At 30.1% G+C, this 25844-nt stretch overlaps 6 protein-coding genes and 1 long non-coding RNA gene across 7 annotated transcripts in view; 4 read left to right on the forward strand and 3 right to left on the reverse strand.

The window, feature by feature from the left end:
* LOC113368431 (periostin) overlaps positions 1 to 3828 on the forward strand; it is a gene marked incomplete in the record, with an annotated part of 74045 nt that extends 70217 nt beyond the window's left edge. Inside the window, 4 exon segments of the mRNA XM_026609978.1 lie at positions 766 to 891; positions 976 to 1195; positions 3408 to 3589; positions 3655 to 3828. Coding sequence (XP_026465763.1) covers positions 766 to 891; positions 976 to 1195; positions 3408 to 3589; positions 3655 to 3717 — 591 coding nt within the window.
* Positions 3829 to 6064: 2236 nt separating this feature from the next.
* On the reverse strand, positions 6065 to 7569 carry LOC113367951 (dephospho-CoA kinase domain-containing protein). Its single transcript, XM_026609520.1, has 3 exons — positions 7354 to 7569; positions 6997 to 7288; positions 6065 to 6603 (listed from the first exon to the last, which is right to left on the reverse strand). The coding sequence occupies exons 1-3, from the start codon at positions 7463 to 7465 to the stop codon at positions 6309 to 6311; spliced, it is 699 nt and encodes a 232-aa protein (XP_026465305.1). The 5' UTR covers positions 7466 to 7569; the 3' UTR covers positions 6065 to 6308.
* Positions 7570 to 7725: 156 nt separating this feature from the next.
* On the forward strand, positions 7726 to 13708 carry LOC113367622. Its single transcript, XM_026609212.1, has 3 exons — positions 7726 to 7881; positions 9569 to 10573; positions 10706 to 13708. Exons 1-3 carry the CDS (start codon positions 7726 to 7728, stop codon positions 13688 to 13690), a joined length of 4146 nt encoding a protein of 1381 aa, XP_026464997.1. The 3' UTR covers positions 13691 to 13708.
* Positions 13709 to 15132: 1424 nt separating this feature from the next.
* On the forward strand, positions 15133 to 19516 carry LOC113368397 (something about silencing protein 10-like). Its single transcript, XM_026609945.1, has 9 exons — positions 15133 to 15190; positions 15257 to 15374; positions 15442 to 15607; positions 15677 to 15801; positions 15885 to 16017; positions 16087 to 16204; positions 16267 to 16634; positions 16702 to 16889; positions 19427 to 19516. Exons 1-9 carry the CDS (start codon positions 15174 to 15176, stop codon positions 19514 to 19516), a joined length of 1323 nt encoding a protein of 440 aa, XP_026465730.1. The 5' UTR covers positions 15133 to 15173.
* Positions 19517 to 19633: 117 nt separating this feature from the next.
* LOC113368398 (triosephosphate isomerase-like) lies at positions 19634 to 22641 on the reverse strand. The gene is made up of 6 exons (XM_026609946.1): positions 22414 to 22641; positions 22237 to 22348; positions 20607 to 20746; positions 20433 to 20536; positions 20305 to 20374; positions 19634 to 19840 (listed from the first exon to the last, which is right to left on the reverse strand). The coding sequence occupies exons 1-6, from the start codon at positions 22525 to 22527 to the stop codon at positions 19634 to 19636; spliced, it is 747 nt and encodes a 248-aa protein (XP_026465731.1). The 5' UTR covers positions 22528 to 22641.
* A 936-nt stretch (positions 22642 to 23577) lies between these two features.
* Positions 23578 to 24904, reverse strand: LOC113368399. Its single transcript, XR_003366393.1, has 3 exons — positions 24613 to 24904; positions 24436 to 24534; positions 23578 to 24350 (listed from the first exon to the last, which is right to left on the reverse strand). It is a non-coding gene; the product is annotated as an uncharacterized LOC113368399 (long non-coding RNA).
* Positions 24905 to 25069: 165 nt separating this feature from the next.
* Positions 25070 to 25478, forward strand: LOC113367623 (INO80 complex subunit C-like). The gene is made up of 2 exons (XM_026609213.1): positions 25070 to 25322; positions 25393 to 25478. The coding sequence occupies exons 1-2, from the start codon at positions 25172 to 25174 to the stop codon at positions 25476 to 25478; spliced, it is 237 nt and encodes a 78-aa protein (XP_026464998.1). The 5' UTR covers positions 25070 to 25171.
* Positions 25479 to 25844: the final 366 nt, after the last annotated feature.

Here is a 25844-nt window from a genome sequence, read left to right on the forward strand (position 1 = left end):
CGTCTGTAAAATGAACTACGATAAAGAAAAAAAATCAAAAATTGACAAAATGACGGCGTTTTTTAAAAAAAAGTCGAATTTTACCCAAGATTTTGGTCGTTTTTGGACTGCCAAAATTCGATTTTTGATCCGATCAAAAAATCGATAGTTCATTTTACGGAGAACTATATATAGAACATGTAAAATAAAATCGATAGTGATCGGATCATTTGTTTTTGAGTAATCGCTGCAGCAAATTCGGAAAATGCTGTTTCGAGAAAAACGCGTAAAAGATAAAATGATCGTTATACTATATACTATATATATATACTCTTTAAATGGCCGTGACTCAAAAACTATTTAAGATATCGATTTAAAATTTTGGTATGTTATTTTTAAAAGTATAACCTACCGAAATATGGAAAAATTGAAAATTCGATTTTTTGAAAATTTCACACTAGTTGTGCGCCTTAAATTAATTTATACTCTGGTATAAAAATCTTAATTAATATTTACAAAACCTTTCTGGGAACCATTGCAGATTGATAAGATTTCAAATGCTATTGAACCGATATGATTTTAAGAATCAAAACGCTTTCATCTATCTTTTATATTTGACTATATTTGTTATATTCCGTTTATACAGTAAAAACCGACTTTTTTCACTAAAAAACCGGTTTTCGAATTCCATAATTTTCGCCAAAAAAAAACGGTTTTTGAAACCGGTTTTTGAAAACCGACAAACCCTAGTATAATATATTTTTATATGAATATTTTTTATCCTAGTTGCCAATGTTCAGACACACCTACAACCGTGCTACAGCAAACTGCGCCCGAATTCTTCGTCACGATTTGAAATCTTGCGAAGGAACCGTTCACGAGGTCGACCGTCCTTTATCTCCACCAAATCAGGTAAATAATAAATGTTTCTAGTTTATTATTATTTATTTTAATGTCTAAAATAATATTCTGATTGCATTGTGATTTTTTCTTCAGACTATTTGGGAGGCAATCAACTCCGATCCCCAATACAGTATTTTGGCAAAAATTGCCACCGGCACAGAATTAGAACAGATTTTCAAAGACGCCAATGACAGTATTACACTTTTGGCTCCCAATGATGAAGTCTTTGAATCATTGACTGAAGAAGATCTTAATGTATTGTTGGAGGATAAAGAAGCCGCCAGTGAGACATTGAAAATGCATGTACTTCCAGGTAAAAAAAGTCATTGAAATTAATTTTTAACTTGCCGTATGGTAAGTTATAATAATCGCAAAAATGCATAATTAACTTCCCGTAGGGCAAGTTATAGTAATCGCAAAAAATCATAAATGAAAATTTTTATATATCTTTACGTTTCAGAGGTTTCTGAATGTTTTGGCATACCTTAGAAAAAATTGATGTATGTGTGTACGTATGTGTGTGCGGATACAAATTTTCGTTGACGATTTCGTGAACACGGATGAAACGATTTGAATAATTCAAATAACATTCGATTCCTATTGATAAGAAGACGTGTTGATTCGTTTTTGGCACAGACAGGTCCAACCGTTTCAGAATTACGGGACAAAAAGTGCAAAAAGCGGTAACTTAGTTTTTTTTACTGAGCGATCGATTTTAATAATTCAAAAAACATTTTATTTTCTTGGTTGAAATTTTGGGAAGGTAGGTCTAGAGGTTTCGGAGATCGAATAAAAAAGTAAACACAGGGCAGGAATAAAAAAGTAAATTATCAGATATTTTATAGAGATTTTACTAATGAGTATAAATTTTATTTATATATTTGAGTTCCGCAACCAAAGCGACGCGGCGCTTACGCGCTTTGATATTTCGCCTCTACTCGGCTAAACAGCGTGATTGCTTTAAAAAAGTTCGAAATTTCCTAAAAATCTTAAAATATAAAAAAATCAAATATTTCAAAAAAACTAATTTTTTTTCAAATGTTTGCAAAAATTTAATTTTTCAGACTTTCTTTTTAAAGTTTTAAAAATTTTAAAAGTTTTCTTACACATTTTAATTTTCGGTACGGAAAGTTCCAGCAATTTTCCTTAATGATATTTTATCTCTACTCAGCTAAACAGCGTGATTGCTTTAAAAAAATATTAATAAAATCATATATTTCATAAAAATCATTTTTTTCATAGAATTCAAAATTCCCAAAAATTTAATTTTTTAAATTCTCAAAAAATTATAAAGCTTTTTTAAACATTTTAATTTTAGATAAAGGAAGTTTCAGCAATTTGCCTTAAGGTACGATGCCATGCGCCACTAGTTATATAATACTTTGGTAAACATTATACCGAAATTTTAAAAAAACAAGCATTCAATTATTAAAAACCCAATTAAATGCTAAGAATTGTTTTTAAAAATGCACAAAGTATATTTTAAGAAAACATAAATATTAATAAAAGTAAAGTTTCAGATACTTTTGAAATATAGTTACTTAACAAATACGTTAAAATATATACATATAATTAACGTTATATCACATTTGTAATAGTAATGTTAATAAAATGTATATATATATATATATATATATATATATATATCTTCTATATATATATATATATAAAAAGAAGTCGGGTTTTCCTTCCTGACGAAATAACTCCAGAACGTACGAACCGATTTCGCCAATTTTGCATTTGTTGGAAAGGCCTCGAGCTCCACAAGGTTTATAGCTAAGAAAATTAGTGGTGCATGGCATCGTGTCTTAATGCAAATTGCTGGAACTTCACGCACCGTAATTAAAAAATTCGAGTAATGACATTAGTGAGAATTATCAGAATTATGCTTGCAATTAAGTCGACGAGCAATTCTTGCCGCAAAGAATAATGATGTACACGCAATGAATTTCACCATTCAATCAAAAATTGCTGGCGTTTTGGTGACATACCAATGATTCCGACTGGTCATCCGTTTGACTTCAAACGATTGCAATTTCCAGTTCGCAATAACAAGTCTCAAGGCCAATCGCTTAGTGTTTGCGGGATAAATTTCAAATAGATTATTTAGAAAATCATTGTTTTTCACATGGGCAGTTATACGTTGCCTGTTCACGAGTTGGAAAACCATCCGCTTTGTTTGTCTCAACGTCAGACCAAAAAACAAAAAATGTGGTTTACCAAAGAGCACTTCTATAAAACGGATAATTTGCGGATTCACTTTCATTTACTTAGAGAAGTTCAACTAAAAAACACTTCATTTTTGTAATCGAAATAAATTCATTACTGTTGTGCAATAAAATCATATTTTTCCTTTTCAAATATAAAACAAACAAAAAATTTCTTCATCTTTCTCACGAAAGCATCTGGTGGCGAAACGGAGTTCGTCGGGTTTGCTAGTTATATATATTTATTAAATCAATTTTTTACACATGTAGAGAAGTTCATACAAGGCAAAATGTCACTTACAACTACTTTTTTCACAGAGATTTTATGCTGCACCGGAATTGGCCATAACGTATGGCCATTCTTGGAATCTGTCCGATCTTTGACAAGGCCATTAAATATCAATCGTGATCCAAATACCGATGAAGTGTATATTGGAACCACAACTGTCGCCCAATGTGATGTAATGAATATTAATGGAGTCATACATAGAGTCGATAAGGTAAATGATAATTAGTTATACAATGTAATGATTTAAGATTTTAATGTATATTGCTTTTATTTTAGGTAATGTTACCTCAACGACCTAAAGTAAGAATGCCTTTCTTCCGTCAATTCATGTTTTACTAAGTACTGATTAAGCGTGAATATATATTTTCATATACCAAATAAAGCCATTAGTTTGTAATTTTCGATATATTGTAAAATGAAATGATTGAAATATTTCATTACGTACGCTAAATAAATCTTATTGTAGTATTGATATTTAATTTAGAAATTTTATAAATCTAATTATAAGTTTTGTTGACCTGTAACTTATTTAGTAGTAAAATATATAAAGATATATACAATAACGTGATGTTGTGTTACTTATACAAAAATCTAAACAAAAATGCGATTCTGTTAACCGAGCTAAATGTGCAAAAAATGCAGTTTTTGAGAGAACTAAGCATCCGATTTGAATGATTCAAAAAACTTTCTGCTTGTGTTGATGAAACGATTCCTTTGGGGAAAAAAATTATTTTATTAACTTCCCGTAGGGTAAGTTATTGTAATGGGCCGAAAATCGAAATTGAAAATTTTTGCATTTCTCGACGTTTTGAAGGTTTCTGAATATTTTGGCATACCTCACAAAAAATGGATGTGTGTGTATGTATGTATGTATGGATACAAATTTCCAGTCACGTTTTCGGGCGCACAAATCAACCGATTTGAATGGTTCAAAAATCATTCGATTTCTATTGATAGGGAGATGAGCTGATTAGTTTTTGGCAAAGGCAGGTCCAGCCATTTCGGATATAAAGAGCAAAGAGTGCAGAAAATAGAAATAGAGTTTTTGAGAGAACGGAGTATCCGATTTGAATGATCTAAAAAACATTCAATTAGTAATGATTGGGAGAAGTGATTATTAGTTTTTGGCAAAGGCAGGCCCAGCCATTTCAAAAATACGGAGCTAAATGTGTAAAAAATGGCAGTTTTTGAGAGAACTATGATTTGAGCCGATTTAAATGATTCAAAGAACTTTCTGCTTGTTTCAACAAAATAATTGGTTTCTAAATTTTGTTTCTATTTTTTTTTTCAAAAAATATTTTTGTAATTTTGGATTAAAAATTGAAAAAATGACCCAGGCAAAGCACAGTCTAAGCGCCATTCTGGTACAAATGTTTACTCAAGTGCCCTTAGACTGTTAGTGTACTGGAGCACTTTTCCAATTTTGTGAAAACTATTGAAAAATGTGAAAATGCCACCAAGCTAAGCACGGTATAATTGAAAATGTCGCACAGAATTGTTTGCAAATGCGTTTAGACTGTGACTATACGGGAGCACTTTTTCAATTTTGTGCAAATTTGGCAACTTTTTTTTTTTAAATTGAATTCGAAATAAAATGACGATTGTTAATGTTCTGAAGATAAATTGATTTATTTAGGATTTACATTTGATTTGCTCAGATATAACAATAGAAAGATAGCAAAAATAATGAAAGTTACATTAGTATTTGTAATAATATATTTGAAAACGTTTAAAATTTCTCCCATATTTCATTACGGAAGTACCAGCAATTTGCCTTAAGGCACGATGCCATACACTAGATTTTTTTTTATTCAGAGCAAATAAAAAAAAGTATCAAATAAAATTTATCTCTTGTAAGATTATTTTTAGCAAAAATTGATATCTCTTGTAAATTTTTTTTTTGAAAAAAGATGCAATTACTATAATAATTTTCACAAAATAGGGTTTTATGGTAAGAGGGTGAGAATTGATTATTATATGTAAAATGTAGTCCCCTACCACGTGGTTCCATGTACATTTTGGATATTTTCGAATTTCTTCGCTCCCAAAGGCTCAAATGCTTCCAAAATGATAAAAAAGAATTCTATAAAAGTTTCAGCTCTTAATATTAACATTTAGATAGTCCGCAATTTAATTAAAAGTTTCGTATATTTATTATTAACATAAGTCATTAAGTAAATTATTGCGCCATCTGTGATAGCAGACTTGTACTAATGATGGCTATTTGCTACTGATAATTTAAGTGTCAAAATCTCCAATTAAATAAATATTTTGCTGCAAAATTAATTTTGATGCCATGATGAATAAATATATTTATGATGAATAAATATATTTTCGGTAAACAGCCCACATGGATTTAATTAGAGGTTAAGTGATTTATAAATATTTGTAAGTATCATATTATTTGAGTTCACACAGATGGCGCAAGAATGTTAATAATAAATACACGAAACTTTTAATTAAATTGCGGACTATCTAAATATTAATATTAAGAGCTAAAACTTTCAGATGATTCTTTTTAATTAATTTGAAAGCATTTGAGCCCTTGGGAGCAAAGAAATTCGAAAATGTCCATATTAAGGACCACCCTAGAGGATATACATTTATGCTTATTTATCAATTGGAATGTTACAGATAGACATACATTTTTATAAACATAAATTCCATGTATTATGTAATATTTACAAATAATAAATACTTTATTTAACAAAAGTATGGAAAGGTTTCATATAATTATTGTACTAGTTTAGTAGTTTCTGTACAAATTATATACAACAAAATTATTTAAATATATTAAAAGTCCCCCAGCAAGCTCACATAGAAGACTACATGATCATATGTCACCTATCACCTACATTGCCTTTAAATTATAATCCATATATTTATTATTAAATGCTATTTTGTGCATATGTATAAATATCATTTACAACTCAAACAATTATTTTAAATCTTCGATTCAGTAACCAAGCAAGACTAGAAACGAGCAGTGCTGCAGTAGCTAATATTATTCCACGTATTTTCCAATGTTCTTTACTCGCTTGTAAAACTCGCAGAACTTTTAATGTTTGTTCTAAAGTGTCACTTTGACTACCAGAGTTTTCTATAACAAAATCGGACATTTCACATTTTTGCTCTAAAGGCATTTGTGAAGCGATACGTCGTTTGGCCTCTTCTTCTGAAAAATTACTTCGTCCAATAATTCTTGCTAATTGCAAATCTTCTTCACTAGAGGATAAAGGTAATTAGACATATTAAATGAAAATTGGTGTTGTGAGATGATTTGTAGTACAGTCAACCCTCCAAAAACTCTGAATTAGTACAAACCACAGTATTTATTCAAGGAGACCAATAGACTCTAAAGTCATAATTATTGTTTTTATTGAATTAATGAGTTCATATAGTTATGATAAAAATAAAATAAATTGTTTTGTTATTGTATATAAATTGTATTGTTATGTAAAAATATGATGGCAAGTTGCAACTAAAACTAACCTAAAAAACTGTTTTTCAACAATATATTTTTAACGTTCTGTTAAAGAGCTCTGACACTATGGACTGTTTTACCTAAATCGTGTTATTGTAGAGTTGACTACTACCAATTCCTTTAACAATTATTACCATGTAACTGTTATTATTTTATGTATGTAGCTAAGAAGCTTTCCGGTTTCAAACAGCAAAGGCAAATCCAGTACCACAAACGGATGCCCTAAGAACATGTATTTAGCAGTCTGTTTAAGAACATTTCTATGTATTTCTGGATGAGTGATCTTATTCAAGATTTGTCTTTTTGTAACATCTGAGAAAATAATTTTCCCTAAACTCTCTCTATTGATTTCTCCATTATCATAAAACACTTCGGTTCCAAATTCCGCGCGGATTTTTCTCCAGGCAGGCTTTCCTGGCTGAACAACTAGTAAAGGATAATTGAAATTAGTTATTTGTAAGTTTAATTGTTATTTGGGGTAAAGGACATACTTTCCCTTGCAATTACATCGGCATCTATGACAGGCACTCCATTGTCTTTGAATATTTTTGCTACAGTGCTTTTACCAGTGCCTATACCACCGGTTAACCCCACGATAAACATTTTTATTCAATTTATATTATTTATTAAAACCAAACATAAACTTTTCTTTATTTATTTTCAATAGTGCACTTGTATTTTGATTAATTAGTAAATTTGACAGGACAAGCACTTCCAACTGTCATCTTGTCAAAATTTGTGTCATGGCCGCCGTCAACCTCAAACGCCATCTTTAACTTTTGACAGTTAAATGTCAAACAGAACTTAACCAAATAAACTTTGTCAAAAATATTTATCAAATTTTTACTCAATTTTAGCTCAAGATGTCGAGTGAAATTATAATTTTGGACATTTCTAACACTTGCAGGACTTGTTTAGCACAGAATCATAATATGCACTCAGTAACCGAGTCTATTAAGACAGCACAAAACAATAATTTTGTTATCAGAGATATGCTTATGTCTTGCACCAAAATTCAGGTATTTTGAATGATTTTATATAGTTTTTATGAGGTGATCAACTAGTTTTACCATGAATACACTATACAATTATTATATTGTGTGATACAAAAACAAATTAACATTTTCATGAGGATCACTATGATGATAAATGTAAATTATAATTGTTCTGTCACCATAATATATATATATATATATATGAATAAAACCACTATTTAGTTTATTAAGTTAATTTTTTTATTATTTTTGCTAGTCTCTCTGTTATTATAAGTTACCGGTAATTATATTCATACATTTATACCCTTTACCCAGAAGGGTCTCGGGTTCAATAGAAAAAGCCCTGGTCAAATCTTAACCAGTACATATTATGTATTTCTTCACATGTCATTGTATTATATCCCATATCATTATTTTTATTCAATTATACATTTTCTAATCAAATCATCACAATTTTATTCATAATATTTTTTCATCTTTATTTAAATTTGTACTTTACTTTTGTCATTGTGACCTCTTATGCCCATTGAAGAGTTTTATAGCACTTCATTCAGTGTTTCGTCCTGTTTTAGATGAACATTTTTGTCTTGTTTTAGTGTCATGCTCATGTATTTTTTGTTTATTAACATTGCTATTTATGTTTTCATTTTACAATTAGATTTACAATTATTATTTATATACAAAAAGAAGATCAAATGATAAAACTTTAATGCTGTGAACTTAAATCCATTCAATTCTACTATTTAAAGAGGATGCATTTGAAACACTTTAATGCTCTAAACTTGAGTATTCATTCTTTGATACATTTTTAGTAAATTTTATGAAAAATTTCCTCTCCTTCACAAACAGTTTTGATTCTAAGATTGAAATTTTGAAAAAGTGTCGGTTGATTGTTCAGAATTAATAGTAAAAATTCTTAATTTAATTTTGATTTACATTTCAATATGATATCTTTTAATATAATACAAACTTTTGAGCTCTAATTTCATCTCCTTCAATTTGTAGAGTTGTGAATAAAATAAATATTTTTGGTTCTGATATATTGATTTTAACAATTTGATGACTTTTTAAAATTAAACTACTTGCTACGAGGGCGTAAAAATTTAGTATATTGTTAAGGACCATAATATCTATCAATATAAAGAGTTTCATCAAAGAAATTATTTTTGACCGTTAGTTACGAAGAAACTGCCCAGTAGATTTTTATCTAAAACTGCTCAGTATCATTCCCAAACAACATCTTCCGAACAGTTTTTGATTTATTAAAATCGATTATGAGTTAAAACGTGGACGAAAAGTTTTACAAATTTATGCCAGTTGCGAAGAAACGGCTCGGCCGATTGTAGCACGAAATTGATAAACGCTAGTCCTCATCGAGATACATCAAATGGCTTTTAAATTTCTAAAATCGCTATAGGCGTTTTTGAGAAAACGTCGATTTATGGCAAAAAATCTGTTCACGAACACATACTTTTTCCAAATTCGGTCTCATTCGATTCAGAATGACTTGAAACGTCGAGAAAACATAAAATTAGCGAAGCGGATTTTTGGGTGAAAACATTTCTCCTTCGGAAAGTTAATAAACATTTGAAATTCCTACCAAAATTAGCAAATTTAAATTCTCATTGAATTCTTAAGTCGATTACTTGCTTTAAGACAAAATGCCAGTTGCACCTAGCATTTCATTATTTTTTATTATCCTTTTTTCCAGATTTCGGAAAATGATGGGCTTCCACCACAAATCTGTCTCAAGTGCGTTTGTCGCGTTAGTGATGCTTATTTATTTAAATTAAATTGCGAAAAATCAGAAAAGACCTTACGCGATAATTTACTTAGTAAATCATCAGAAATTCCAATGGAAGATATCGAGCAAAGTCAAATCGCAAATTGTGAAACATTCAAAGACAATGTTATGAACCTTATCAATATTGCAGTCGAGGAAACAAATTCTTTTGATGCTGCATTGACTTTGGTATCACAAAGTGAAAAAAATAATGATATAATGGAAAATCAAAGTAATAGTACGGTAGAGTTGAATTATAAAAAACGCAAAGCAAAAACGCGTTATAAACCAGCAAATAAAACAAACAGTAAAGTACGTAAATTAGTAAAAATAGCCCCCAAGCAAAATGATGATAAAAATCAAATAATTTCGGAGAATATTGAACTGAAAGCTCAGTGCAAAATATGCAGTATTTACTTCATTTATGAAAATGAATTACAAATGCATTTAGCCGAAGTACATGGCATCAATTCATCAGCTAAATATTTATGCAGTATATGTAACATTGAATTTCCAGATTCTGATAAATTAAACGAGCACAATTTGTTGGAACACACCTATCGATGTGATGAATGTTTGAACTGGTATTCGACTAAAGAATTGCTAAAAAAGCACAAATGTTTAGTACACCGAAAAACACCAGAATTATCTTGTAATATTTGCCAAAAAAACTTTCAAACCCTTCGTGGTTTGACCATACACAAAACACTGCACAACATAAAATCCAAGGAAGAGAAAATCTCCTGCAAAATTTGTGATAGAACTTTTAGTGTTGTATCTAATTTAACATATCATATGAAATTTCATAAGTCTTATGTTTGTCATTATTGTAATAGTGGTTTTTATAATTTTGCCTCAATGAAAGCACACATGAAACGAGACCATGATGGTAAAAAACCTTATTCTTGCACGTTTTGTAATAAAACTTTCAATGTGAGAAAGGTTTTGTTGAAACATAAACGTATCGTACATGGTGTTGCTGATGATATTTATTTTTGTGGAATGTGCAAAAATACAAATTTAGGTTTTTTATCCCATGAAATTTTGAATAAACATATTGCAAAGTATCATAAGTTATCTAACGACGAGGCGAAACAGAAAGTTGATAAAATGGAAAATTTGCCAAAATCGTTTTTGAATATTTGTGAAATTAACGAAAAAAGTGAAATTGATGCTTTGGGTTTTGATAATTCTTTGTGTAATAATAACTTGACACAATTTATTGATTTGACAAATGATGTGGACACGAATAATATTACTTTGAATGATGATGGGACTATAAATATAGCTATAAATGATGATGCACTTGAAAGTATTCAAGAGGAGGTTTTGAATCCAACTGGATTCTCATCGGAAAATATTCAAGAAGTTTTAAATCAAACCAGATTTTTATCAGGACATCAAGGGAAAGGTTTATTTCTAACTAGATTATCATCGGAAAATGTTCAAGATCAGGTTTTAAACCCAACTGAATCCTCAACAGAAAATATGCAAGACAAGAGTTTAAATCCAACTAGATTCTTATCGGAAAATATTCAAGAGGAGGGTGTAAATCCAACTGGAATCTCATCAGAAAATATTCAAGAAGACGGTTTAAATTCCACTGAATGTTCAACAGAAAATATGCAAAACAAGGGCTTACAAAATATTCAAAAAGGTTTAAATCCATCTAGATTTTTTTCAAAACATATTCAGCAGAATAGTACATTATTATTCTCATCGAAAAACATTCAAGAGGATGATATAAATCAAACTAGATTTTCTTCAGAAAATATTCCAGAACAAGGTTTAAATCAGACTAAATCCTCATCGGAAAATATTCAAAAAAAAATTATCTTTTCATCAGATCATATTCAGGAGCAGGTTTCAGATTCAACTAGATTTTCATCAGAAAATGATCAACAGGGTAGTAACCTCTCATCAGAAAATATTCAAGATAAAGGTTTGATTCCAACTAGATTTTTATCAGATATTCAGGGAGAGAGTTTAAATCAAACTAAATTCTCATCAGGAAATATGCAAAAGAAAACTAGATTCTTCTCAGAAAATATTCAGAATGAGGTTTCAAATCCAAGTAGATTCTCATCAAAACATGTTCAAGAGCAGGTTTCAAAACAAACTAGGTTCCCATCAGAAAATAATCAACAGGATAGTAGATTTCTATCAGAAAATATTCAGGATGAGGGCTTGATTTCAACTAGATTCTCATCAGAAAATCTTCAAAAGAAAATTAGATTCTCATCGGAAAATATTCAAAAGGAGGTTTCAAATCCAAATGGATTCTCGCCGGAAAATATTCAAGAATGTTTAAATCCAACTCTAGGATTTTCATCAGAAAATAATCAAGATGAAGTTTTAAAATACTCGTCGGGAAAAATTCAAGAGGAGGTTTCAAATCCAACTAGATTCTCAGCGCAAAACATTCTAAATGAGGTTGTAAATCCAACTGGATTCTTATCGGAAAATATTCAAGACGACGGTTTAAATCAAACTAGATTTTCATCAGAAAACTTACTATTCTCAGATTCAATTAAAGTTCTGAAGCAAGAAATTTTTGCAGATAACAAAATCGAAACAAATTTCTCCGTCACCGATATGGGTGAATATACAGTCAACGAAATAAACAGAGACGATACAACAAATATTATGGAAACCCTCAAAAATAATTCACCTGATGTGTCACAAACAAATGTGGTCATTAATGATATATTTGCATCCGGGAAAATTGTTGATTACGATGAAAGCAAGCAACAATATACATTGCGATACGAAGGAACTGATTATGTAATATCTGCAGATGGTCTGAACCAAAACCAAAATCAAACTCAAAGTGATTTATTGAATGATGATGTACTCGAATCCAATGATGAGGTAGTTGCCAATACTGATGATTGTGAAGCTTTTACATGCAAATTGTGCAATATAACATTTATCGATGAAGTATCTTTTGCTGATCATATTCCTAAGCACAATACAGATGCTAAAAGTTTAGACGAGTGCAAAACGTTGCAAAAAACTGCTATCGAAAGTTCTGCAGAAATTAGTGATGGTATGGTTAGAATCAATGTTGATTCCAATACTGGCAGTGTGTCGTACGAAAAATCTGATGTCATATTTTCTGAACAAGATTATGCACAAGTATCCAAGGGTGAGGAGTTGGATGTACCTCGTTACAGGTGTCCAAAATGTGATGATTTGTTTACTAGACAATATAGTCTCAATAGACATCTTGCTCATACGCATAACGAAATGTGTTTAGTTTGTAACACTTGTGGTGAAAGTTTTAATAGAGTTTCTTTGCTCGAAGAGCACAGATCCAAACATAAAAATATGCTAAACATGGGCGTGATCATCACAACTGCAAATGAATCCTTTGAAGAAAATCTGGAGTCGCAAAATTCAATGCAAGAAATTGAGTCTTTGTACGTATACGAACCGGAAAATCAAAGTTATCCATGCGAACTGTGCAATAAGACTTTTCAAATGCAAATTTATTTGGAACGTCATCGTCTGGTTCACATGGGTATCACACAACCAGGATTCATGTGCTCGATTTGCAACAAAATTTTCCTTACATCAGTGGATATGCAAAAGCACAAACGCAAACACAATGAAGAATACCTACAATGCAACTTGTGTGATAGAACTTTTACAACTATTGGAGGCTTAAAGTATCATTTAAAAACTCACACAGGAACCAAAAACCATAAATGTCCATTCTGTGGTAAAAAGTTTACAGCAAATGTTAACTTAAACGCACATATAAAAACGGTGCATTCAGAAGTTAAACCTCATTTGTGTAATATTTGTGGCAAAAGATACACAACAATCGATCATCTCAGAAAGCATATGGTGTATCACACAGGCGAAAGGAAATTTCAGTGTAATGTTTGTGGAAAAGATTTTACACAAAATTCACATTTGACTCAGCATTCCTGGATTCATAGTGGCATCAAACCTTATGCTTGTAAATATTGTGATAATAAATATACTTCTTCTTCGGCTTTGAAGAAGCATTTGCAGACCAATCATATGCAAATGAATCAATAATGAATAAAAGAATAATGAGACACATATATTTATTTTAATATTATAATTACAGGTGAGATTATATGTTTTTGTTATAGTTTTTTTGATATTCAAAAGTATCATTTTTGTATGAGACTTAGGGAATGCCATACCGATGGAAAATTTCAATACCGGTATTTCGGTAATTTTTAACCTACCGTAGGGTAAATTATTGTAAGGGGCTGAAAATCGAAATTGAAAGTTTTTGCATTTCTCGACGTTTTGAAGGTTTCTGAACATTTTGGCATACCTCAGAAAAAATGGATGTGTGTGTGTGTGTGTATGTATGTATGGATACAAATTTCCAGTCACGTTTTCGGGCGCACGGATCAACCTATTTGAATGGTTCACAAAACATTCGATTCCTATTGATAGGGAGATGTGCTGATTAGTTTTTGGCAAAGGCAGGTCCAGCCATTACGGAGATACGGAGCAAAGAGTGCAGAAAATAGAAATCGACTTTTTGAGAGAACGGAGTATCCGATTTAAATGATCTAAAAAACATATTCAATTAGTAATGATTGGGAAAAGTGATTGTTAGTTTTTGGCAATGGCAAGCCCAGCCATTTCGAAGATACGGAGCTAAATATGTAAAAAATGGCAGTTTTTAAGAGAACTAAGCGTCCGATTTAAATGATTCAAAGAACTTTCTGCTTGTCTTAACAAAATAATTGATTTTGGAAAAAAAATTTGTTTCAACTTTTTTTTTTTTTTAATTTTTTGTATATCGAAAATAATTCAAATTTTATTTTTAATTCTGATTATAGTTCTAATATACTTTACAAATAATTTCAACTTTGCAATTCAGTTTATATAATTCTTATAAATATTAGACAATTTTACAATATTTATAATAATCTATTTGAAAACATTCAGTATTCCTCGAACATTTCGTTACGGTACGGGAAGTTCCAGCAATTTGCCTTAAGGCACGATGCCATAATTGCCTCAAGACAGAATTCCACTTACAGCTAGTTTCACATTTTTATTGTGTTAATAAGGTTGTATGATATGTGTACAATTTGATGCTAGTTTTAATCAATATTGAAATACTTATTAGCTTACTTTTTTTAAAAAATATCAATGTATATTAAGCTATTAATTATTACTTACAATTAGAAGACTGTAAAATTTGTATATAATAGTTTTAATTTAAATTAAGTAGTTTAGACAATTATTAGAAAAATTAGAATATAATTATAAATATTAAATTAAAAAATGTAAATCATGTAAATATTTAATTTGTAAATAGAAAGCTGAATAAATTCATATATAAAAAATAAAAAAATTGAATTTGAACGATTCAAATTAAAATAATATTCAAAAATCGCGCCATTTTAATGAACACTGTGAAGCACGTGTCAGAAAAACATAACCTCAAATTGACAACGTCGTAGTTGATTTTAATGTCTTTTTATATTTCCTGAAGCGTTATTTTCTGCTATACGTATTGTCCAAAATTAAAATGAGTGCAAATATCAAGTAATATAAATACTCTGTACTGTACAATTTTAAACAAACATCGATCTAAATTAATAATAATCTTAGTTTTAGTACCGCGGACTCCAGCGACGACGAATCCAATTCCGACGCAGAATATTCTGAAGGCGTACAGAAAATATTATCGAATGTCAAAAATAAACGTAAAGTTGACGCAGGCAGCGAAGTAAATATATTTCATAATTCAAAATCTATTATCAATTGTATATCTGACCTTATATTATTTTTCTTAGGATGAGCTTTATGCATTTAGTGATTCAAGTTCCGAATCAGATGATCAGAAAATTGCTGACAGTGATATCGAAGGAGCTGAAGACGATGATCTCCCGGATGCAAGAGCCTGGGGTAAACGTAAAGGCACTTATTATTCAACCGACTATGTCGATCAAGATTATGGAGGTAATGATAAAATTTTAATTACAAATTGCAAGGTGAATTCGAAATTATTATATTTTTGATATTGTGCAGGTTTTAATGACGAGCAAGAAGAAAAAATTGCTGAACAAGAAGAAGCTGAAGCCAGAGCTATGCAAGCACGTTTAACTAAAGAGTTGGATGTTTTAGATGATATTACTTTGGAAATTTTTCATAAGGTAATAATAGACTCATTATATATATATATATATATATATATATATATATATATGTATTATTATTATGTTAAATTAATTTTCAGAAAACCGATGCCCCTGATGAGCCAGAAAAAACATATGTAAAGACAGATATATCCAAATTATCAACAAGGCAAAAACAACAGTTGTTCTTGAAAGAATCACCAGAGTTTCCTGGTTTAGTTGAGGATTTTGAAAGTAATTCTTTTTGGCTTTTGTATTAAAATACTTGAGTTCAATTATTTGATTAATATTTTATGTTGTTAGATAAAATGGAGCATCTTCAAAAGTATTTAGTGCCCATTAAAAAGCTCCATGAAGATGGAGAACTCCCAGATAGTCCTGCAATTGATTTTGTACTCTGTCAACATAATTTAATTTTGAAGTAAGTTTTAATTGAATTTATAAATATAATATTATGATAATAATGTTTTGTATTTATTTCAGTTACTGCAACAACATATTGTTTTATTTACTATTGAAATCTAAGAGAATTCCTGTGCAAAATCATCCTGTTGTTAAACGTCTTTACCAATTTCGTCAATTGACTTTGAAACTTGAACCAATTTTTGAGGAGGTGATAAGAGATCAAATTGAGGATATATTGGAGAAATTCAATAACAAAGATACTAACAAGAAAATTAAAAATAAACCGAAAAAGAAGTTAGGTATTCTTAAAAACATTTCCACCAAAACAATTAAGCAGCGTTTTGTTGCTGAAGAACCCCCTGAGGAAGATACTGAGGAGCAGCAACCAGTATTACCAAGTAAAAAAATGAAATTGAATACATCGAGCTCGGAATCTGAATCTGAAGGTATGTCTGTGTACATTTATCTTTATTTATGTATTTAATAACACATTTACACGTATTTTAATTTCAGCTGAAAGTGAAAAAGGTGCTACTGGTGGCAATACAGTGTCGTTGAAAGAGGAAGATGGTAAAAGGGCTATTACATATCAAATTGCCAAGAACAAGGGTCTTATGCCAAAACGCAAGAAGGAAATGCGAAATCCTCGTGTCAAGCATAGAAATAAGTTCCGCAAAGCTAAAATTCGCAGGAAAGGAGCTGTAAGTAGTCTCTTAATAGTAGTTAAGGGGGCTTACATTAATCACCTGAGGCTTAAAGGGAAAAGGGGGGTTTTACAAAAATCACAAATAATCACACAGAGGGACGGGGGTGTAGTGAGATATCACTTGTATTTATTTTTTTGCTGAATTTAAAAAAATCTAAATTTTTTCTAAAACATTTTCAAAAAATTATGACTTTCTAGGTACAAAAAATACATGTGATGATTTCTGGGGGGTGGGGGGTATTTTAAATATAACCAAGGGAGAGAAATGGGTCCAAAAATCCTTAAAGCACGATCATGTGATTAATAGATGCTTCTTAAAAGCGGTATTTTGGTATGTGAGTTTTAATACATTTATGGGGAGTACAAGTTTAAGCAAAATACAAAAATAGGCTTTGGTTTATAAAGGTAATTATTGCTAGATGAATGCTATAGCATCCACGTCAAGTATTGCGCTTCTATTTTACACAATGCATTTGCCTAAGATAATTCAGATAAGATCAGATAATACTGAAATACCTAAAGAATCAGTTACATATAATAATTGCAAAAACTTAAGGCTATATAAAATCAAATTCAAAATAATTGACTTTAAAATTTGAATGCTATAGCATCCACGTCAAGTAATACGTTTCTATTTTGCGCAATGTGTTCGTCCAAGCTAATTAGTGACTAGAAAATACAAAAATACCTAAAGAATCAGTTAATCAGACTATAGAAAATCAAATTCCAAATAATTGTCTCTAAAATTTGAATGCTATAGCATCCACGTCCGGAAACGTGTTAATAAAATCAGAAAAATACAATAACATGGGTAACATATATATGTACATTTAATCTTCTAGTTAGATTATCATATTTTAATTGTTGAATGCTATAGCATCCACGTCAAGCATTTCACTTCTATTTTAACCAATGTGTTTGCCCAAGCTAATTAGTGACTAGAAAATATAAAAATACCTAAAGAATCAGTTAATCAGGCTATAGAAAATCAAATTCCAAATAATTGTCTCTAAAATTTGTATGCTATAGCATCCACGTCCGGAAACGTGTTAATAAAATCAGAAAAATATGATAACATGGGTAACATATATATGTACATTTAATTTTCTAGTTAGATTATCATATTTTAATTGTTGAATGCTATAGCATCCACGTCAAGTAATACGTTTCTATTTTGCGCAATGTGTTCGCCCAAGCTAATTAGTGACTAGAAAATACAAAAATACCTAAAGAATCAGTTAATCAGACTATAGAAAATCAAATTCCAAATAATTGTCTCTAAAATTTGTATGCTATAGCATCCACGTCCGGAAACGTGTTAATAAAATCAGAAAAATACAATAACATGGGTAACATATATATGTACATTTAATTTTCTAGTTAGATTATCATATTTTAATTGTTGAATGCTATAGCATCCACGTCAAGTAATACGTTTCTATTTTGCGCAATGTGTTCGCCCAAGCTAATTAGTGACTAGAAAATACAAAAATACCTAAAGAATCAGTTAATCAGACTATAGAAAATCAAATTCCAAATAATTGTCTCTAAAATTTGAATGCTATAGCATCCACGTCCGGAAACGTGTTAATAAAATCAGAAAAATACAATAACATGGGTAACATATATATGTACATTTAATTTTCTAGTTAGATTATCATATTTTAATTGTTGAATGCTATAGCATCCACGTCAAGTAATACGTTTCTATTTTGCGCAATGTGTTCGCCCAAGCTAATTAGTGACTAGAAAATACAAAAATACCTAAAGAATCAGTTAATCAGACTATAGAAAATCAAATTCCAAATAATTGTCTCTAAAATTTGAATGCTATAGCATCCACGTCCGGAAACGTGTTAATAAAATCAGAAAAATACAATAACATGGGTAACATATATATGTACATTTAATTTTCTAGTTAGATTATCATATTTTAATTGTTGAATGCTATAGCATCCACGTCAAGCATTTCACTTCTATTTTAACCAATGTGTTTGCCCAAGCTAATTAGTGACTAGAAAATACAAAAATACTTAAAGAATCAGTTAATCAGGCTATAGAAAATCAAATTCCAAATAATTGTCTCTAACATTTGAATGCTATAGCATCCACGTCTGGAAACGTGTTAATAAAATTGAAAATACACAATAACATGGGTAACACATATATGTACATTCAATCTTCTAGTTAGATTATTATATTCTAATCGTTGAATGCTATAGCATCCACGTCAAGTATTTCACTTCTATTTCAACCAATGTGTTTGCCCAAGCTATTAGTGACCATGGGTTATGTAAATTTAAATTCAAAATAATTGACTCTAAAATTTGAATGCTCTAACATTCATGTCATTCTGCATCACAATGAAATTGAATGCTATAGCATTCACATCTGCAAACATGCTGCTAATAACTTGACTTATATAAAAAAAATTGATAGTAAAAAAATTCTTCATGCCTCCGGACTAGAATACCCTCTTAATTAAAATAATAGTTATTAACTACTTCTAAATCAATTTTTTTTTTTTAATAGGTACGTGAGGTTCGAACTGAAACTACTCGGTATGGTGGAGAACTTTCTGGTATCAAAGCGTCCGTGAAAAAGAGTATTAAGATTAAATAAACATGTGTATAATTAATATTTGATCACAATATATAAACAAAAATCTTAACCAATTTTATTTTATTTAGGTAACAAAGATATAAAAATATTTATCATTTATCATTTTCATGTATATATTTATTGTGTGGCATTAACAATTTTTACAAAATCTGGTTTGAGGGAAGCACCGCCGACAAGAAAACCGTCTATGTCAGGCTGCTGTGCTAATTCTCTGCAGTTAGCTGCAGTAACGGAACCACCGTATTGGATTCTCACAGAATTTGCAACATGTTCTGATACGTTTTCTTTTAGCCAGGCACGAAGAGCTTTGTGAACAGCTTGCGCCTAAAGAGGTGAAGGAAATATTTTTTTTTTTATCTATGTCATATAGATGAACCCATGAGGGTAATGGTAGGAGTCTGGAATTGAAGATATGGATCAGAGACATGGACTTTAACAAAAACTATCTGGAGAGTTTTGAAATGTGATGCTTGAGACAAATGGAGAAAATAAAGTGGACAGACAAGGTAACAAATGAAGAAGTCCTGAGAAGAGTGGGAAAAGAAAGAACTCTACTGAGTACGATCATTAAAAGAAAAGGAAACTGGATTGGGCTCATTAAAGCAATTGGGAAGAATATGAGGAAAATACAGGGTATAGAAAACCAAAGCACAAAACCAGAAAGCATTGAAGCAGAAGTTTGGAAAGGAAAATGCAATGGGAATAATAATCAAGGTAGGCGAGGAGAATCATTATTGACTTGATTGATGCCTTTGGGCAAACAGTCATTTATTATCATCAATGTTTACCTGTTCTGGTGATGCAGTTTTTCCAGTACCAATTGCCCAAACAGGTTCATAAGCCAAAACAACATTAGACCTGCAAAAAAATAAATCATTACACAATTGAATAAATTTTATCTCTATAATTTTCATACCAGTCATTGATTGCACCAGCAATAGCCTTGGTTTGTCGGAACACAACTGCTTCAGTTTGACCACTCTCTCTCTCTTGTAAAGTTTCTCCAATGCAAGCAATCACCTGGATAATAGAAATAATAGGTATTTCTTTGAATTGAGCCATTTTGTAAGTAAACTATTTTTTTTTTTACTTTCAATCCTTCAGCAAGAGCATGAGCTACTTTTTCAGCAACTAAGGAATCAGATTCTCCAAAAATTGCTCTTCGTTCTGAATGGCCAAGGATAACCCAGTCAACGTCCACATCTTTTAGCATTGCTGGTGAAATTTCACCTGGAGGAGGAAGAATTATGTAACATTATATATATATATATATATATATATATATATATATATATATCTGTTCAAAAAGTACCCGGAATTTTCGTTTTTTCAAAAAAATATTTATTTATTCGTCTACATTAATGTGGTCCCCTTCAAAGTAGTCCCCCCCAGATATAATACACTTATGCCAGCGTTTTTTCCAATTTTCGAAGCACCCTTGATATTCACTTTTTGATATGTCCTTGAGCACTCTCAGCGATTTTCTTCAATCGAGGAAAACCGCCGTCCTTTCATGGGTCTCTTCAACTTTGGGAATAGGAAAAAGTCACACGGAGCCATATCTGGTGAATTTTTGCAGTTTGCAACACTTTATTTCATTTTTTACGCAAAATTTAATACAAATTCTTTGACTTTTCAATTCTTCCATTGTAAAAATCGCCGAGCTCAGAAAAACACGTCGAACCTTAGCGACTACCACAGACAAAGTAAACAGTGAATATAGCTGAAAATTTCATCATACTTTAGGGGCATGTATACCAACACAATAAAAAAAAAATTTTGACAATCAGACACTCCAGACCCGCGAAATTTAATTATTAGTAACTCCGGGTACTTTTTGAACAGACCACGTATATATATATATATATATATATATATATATATATATATATATATATATATATATATATATATACGTATATGTATAAATAATAGAATAAAATTGGTAGGCAACTTATTAAAATATATAACAGGAATACCCTGCTTATAGTGGGACAGACAAGATAACAAATGAAAACTTCAAAGAAATCCTGCAAAGATTGGGGAAAAAAGTTTGTACTGAACACGATCCTGAAAAAAAAAGAAAACTGGATCGGACCCACTCTGCAAAAAAAATGACTCCTACACAATGCAGTCAAAGGTGAAATAAAAGAACTGAAAGGTATGGAAAGGAGAAGAATGCAGGTGGTTGATGATTTAAGGGAAATACATGGAAGTGAAAGCTGAAACGCAGAATCAGGAAGCATTGAAGCAGAAGTTTGGAATGGACAATACACAAAAAATGTATGAAAAAACAGGAGTACTGGCAATAGGAATGTTAGACAAAGAAGGAAAAGGGCCTTTGGTCAGATTAGTCCAGGGATTCTGCTAAATATGGATAAAATCATGGAAGAAATAGTGGAATTGAACCGGGTGAGATAATGTAGATATGAAAAATTTTGAAGAAATAGTTTAAAAGACTGGTGAGTGGTGGTATTTCTGATGATAATCTAAAGCAATCTAGCAATATTAAAGCAAAAACATTGGTTGTAGTGATTTCGAAGAAGAACTTTCAATAGGGACCACAATGACTTGTGTACAAATTTGATTAAGTAATGCATATTTTGAAAGGAGTTCAAAATCAATTAAGGCAAGATGATAAGCAAGGTATTACTGTATTATGTTTCTATATCAATCAATTTTTCTTAATGTAGGGTTATTTATGTTATTTTTTCCTTTACCAGTATATGCTCCTTTTTGAACTTTGTAACAATTCTGGGCAGCAACACCAATGCTTTTAGGTAAATTTGCTCGAACAAAATCAAGATATAAAGCTGGGCAGCCTACTACAACCTATATGGATAACAAATTATCAGTATTATATCATTTATAAATTATACAACATGTTTTATAATTACCTCTACATTTGGGTCGAGTGGACCGGCTTTCAAAAATGCACAAATATCGTTGATAGATTTTTTATCCCCGTTCATTTTCCAATTACCTCCAACGCAGAATTTACGGTTCGTCATCGTGATATATTTATTAAAGAAATATTTTAGAATAAATAAATGTGGAATGAACCTTTATAAACGTACCGGTATTTGCACTTGTTGCAAAGATTGAATTAACTTTATTGACCTTTGTTTGACATTGGTTTGTTATCAAATAATTAATTAAGATAACTTCACACCATACCGGTACACGAAATTTGAATTGAATTTAAATCAAATTTTAACTGAAATAAGTATTGGTATTAAAAACCAGGTGACGATATTGTATACAATTTCTTTATATTTTTATAAATATTATTAGTTAGTATGGTTGCAATTCATTTTAGCAAAACCATAGATAAAAGAAGAGTATATAGATCGCTCTCTCGGGCCATATTTCGTTGCCACATTCCTGTGTTAGTTGAAGCCCCGCGCTACAGATGGCACTAGTCGCCTGAACGGGTGCGTATAAAAATACTATAGAAATGAACCAAAATTATATGGACCGTTTAATTCAAAATTTAAAAAAAAAAATTGAAAAAAAAAAATTTTGAAGCATTTATTTTTCACAAAAACATTCTACATTATATCTACATAGTTCTCTTTATAAACAAAGCACACATAGCATAAAAATGTACATAAATATACACATTATCCACAATGTATATATATATATAACATTATATATGATTATAATAGATGGTAGTAAGCTGTAAAAACTATGTGCGAAAAGCATAAAAATGTACTTAAATGTACACCCTATCCACAATGTATATATATATATACAAATATATATATATATATATATATATATATATATACATATATATATAATATATATATATATATATATATATATATATATATATATATATATATAATATATATATATATATGCGTGTGTGTAATATCATTTTAGCATATCAGCCTTTCAAGCTGAGCACAAAAGAATAGAAATGTACATGAATGTATATATTATTTATATATATACATATACATATATAACCACAATTCTTTGATTGATATTGATTCAGATCAATATATAACCAATATATATATATATATATATATATATATATATATATATATATATATATTTACATATATATTTATTTTGATTAACATTAAGTTACATAATATCTATGATGTACAGTCTCTATTTGGGAATCTTTTCTGCGCTATTGTTAATGTGCATTCAAATGTTTGTTCAAAATGTCATTATTATCATTGTCTTAAAGAAAAACAACAATCATTGATATTATTATAACAGTACTTAATAGTTTTCTTATAGCATCTACAATAAGACATTTTAGAGTAAAGCTATTGACATCTCTTTCAGAATAGTCAAATGCAATAAGCAAGTGCACATTAAGGGTGTTTTATCCCTTTGCTTTTTAGAATTTTATCATTAATCATGATTATACTTTGCCTGTCATTTGACAGTTCCTGAAAATCTATACAATGTGATTCCCTTTATCATCATTAAACAACACAGATAATAATATTTCTTGTAATATCAAAATGAAATTATTAATACTTAAAAACTTTTCCTGTGACATAGCCAAACCTAAATTAACCTTTGCACTAGCTAGAATTTCACCATTAATTGAGAATTTCCTTTCACTTACGATTATATCATTAGTGTTTTTAGTATGTTCTCCAAACTGACTTAATATATAATTACGAGTCGTACTGTTCAATATTAGTGGGAGATCAGCAAAGATTTCAGCACATTTCAGACTTCATTCTTATTGTTTTTTCCTGTGTATTCATTCATCTCATATCAATACTTGTACACTTGTGAATGTGTTTAGTAAACCGTCTAAACATTTTACATTTGAACGTATTTTCCTTTTATACTGCTGAAAAAATCGATGTAGAATTATTAGTTATGATCCTACATTATTAGAACAAGATTAATTTATATTTAGTTATTTAATAACATACCTTTCAGAGAGCTGACAGGAATTCTCTCTGTCTATTTATAACCTTAAAATTTCTAGTATTGATATAGTTAAATGTCTCAATTATTTCTGAATTATTAAACTGTAATGAAAAATCATATCAGAATAGTACAATCAAATGAAAGTAATTCGAAGTATGCATATTAATAAAAGTACTCACTTAGATTGAAAGCCGGCAAATATTATTACTTATTTTACTTTTACTTCGTCGTTTCTCGCTGGAACTACATAATACATGCATTTTTCTTGGTATTTCTTCTTCGTTAAACAATGCACTTCGACAGCTTATTTGTTTTTTACTCTAACAAGCATTTATTATATTGTCTAGGTTATCTCTCCATGAAAAATTTATTACAATGGACGCCATGTTTAATTTAAGTATCTGTCATATGTCAAATTCGATTTCAAAGTGAAAAAAAAAAAAAAAAAAAAAAAACAAGCGCGACCGGCGGCAGGGGCTCTAACTAAACTCGGGTTACAGACGTTTGTTCCGAGATTACCGGCCATGAGCAAAACTTAAATGTGTACCAAAAATTTAAATACGATTCCGGTAAAACAGTGAAGTTTGCAACAGGTTGAATTGATTGTCAGTTGTCGGTCAGGTCGGTGCTGTCAGTTGTCAAATTTATAGGTTAAAGACGCCTTTTAGTCTTCACAAATTTCCAAATTCATTTATATTTTTGTTATTAAAGAGTTACGTAGGTATTTTTATCTCTGTAATGTCATCGGATAAGCAACCACAATATTGTTTCAAATCAACCACCTTTGAGCATACAAGTAAAGTTGGAAACAAGAAAAAAGTGTGGAAGTCTTTAAAACAAATACTAGCTTCTGAAAAAGCATTGAAGTGGCCTGAGGATACAGTTTTATGTAAGTTGATAGATAAATAATTGTCTTTTTAAACTTTAATTGGTAGTAGCTACATATGTTATTATTGCAGATTCTTCAATCAACGCTTTGCCTTCGTTCAAGCCTGCAAAGAAATATTCGGATATATCAGGATTAATTGTGAGTATTGTTTATTGATGTATTGCAATATGTCTGACTTAGAATTATGCATCTATTTACATTAAAAAAGTTAATTGATATATCAAATATTTACATTTAGATCTTTTATATGACAAACAAACCTGCCATATCATACGTAACATCAAATAATTATTAGTTAAGTACAAAGATTTAACATTTTATCATTAAAGATTGCATGAATATTTTAAATATTTGGTATCCATATGTTTCGGCTAATATTCCAGTGTTTATTTAGTCATTGTAAAAACTAAGTAATTTATAAAAATTTAAGTTAATAAAATAACATTAAAATAGTAACATTAATACTTCACAGTATGAGAATGGGCTCAATGGTATTTTCTTTTTATATCACAATTATTTAAA

Source organism: Ctenocephalides felis, unplaced genomic scaffold (genome assembly GCF_003426905.1).
Source record: "Ctenocephalides felis isolate EL2017-DRISC unplaced genomic scaffold, ASM342690v1 CF-g0.4_SCAFFOLD_01170, whole genome shotgun sequence".
NCBI classification, from domain to species: domain Eukaryota; kingdom Metazoa; phylum Arthropoda; class Insecta; order Siphonaptera; family Pulicidae; genus Ctenocephalides; species Ctenocephalides felis.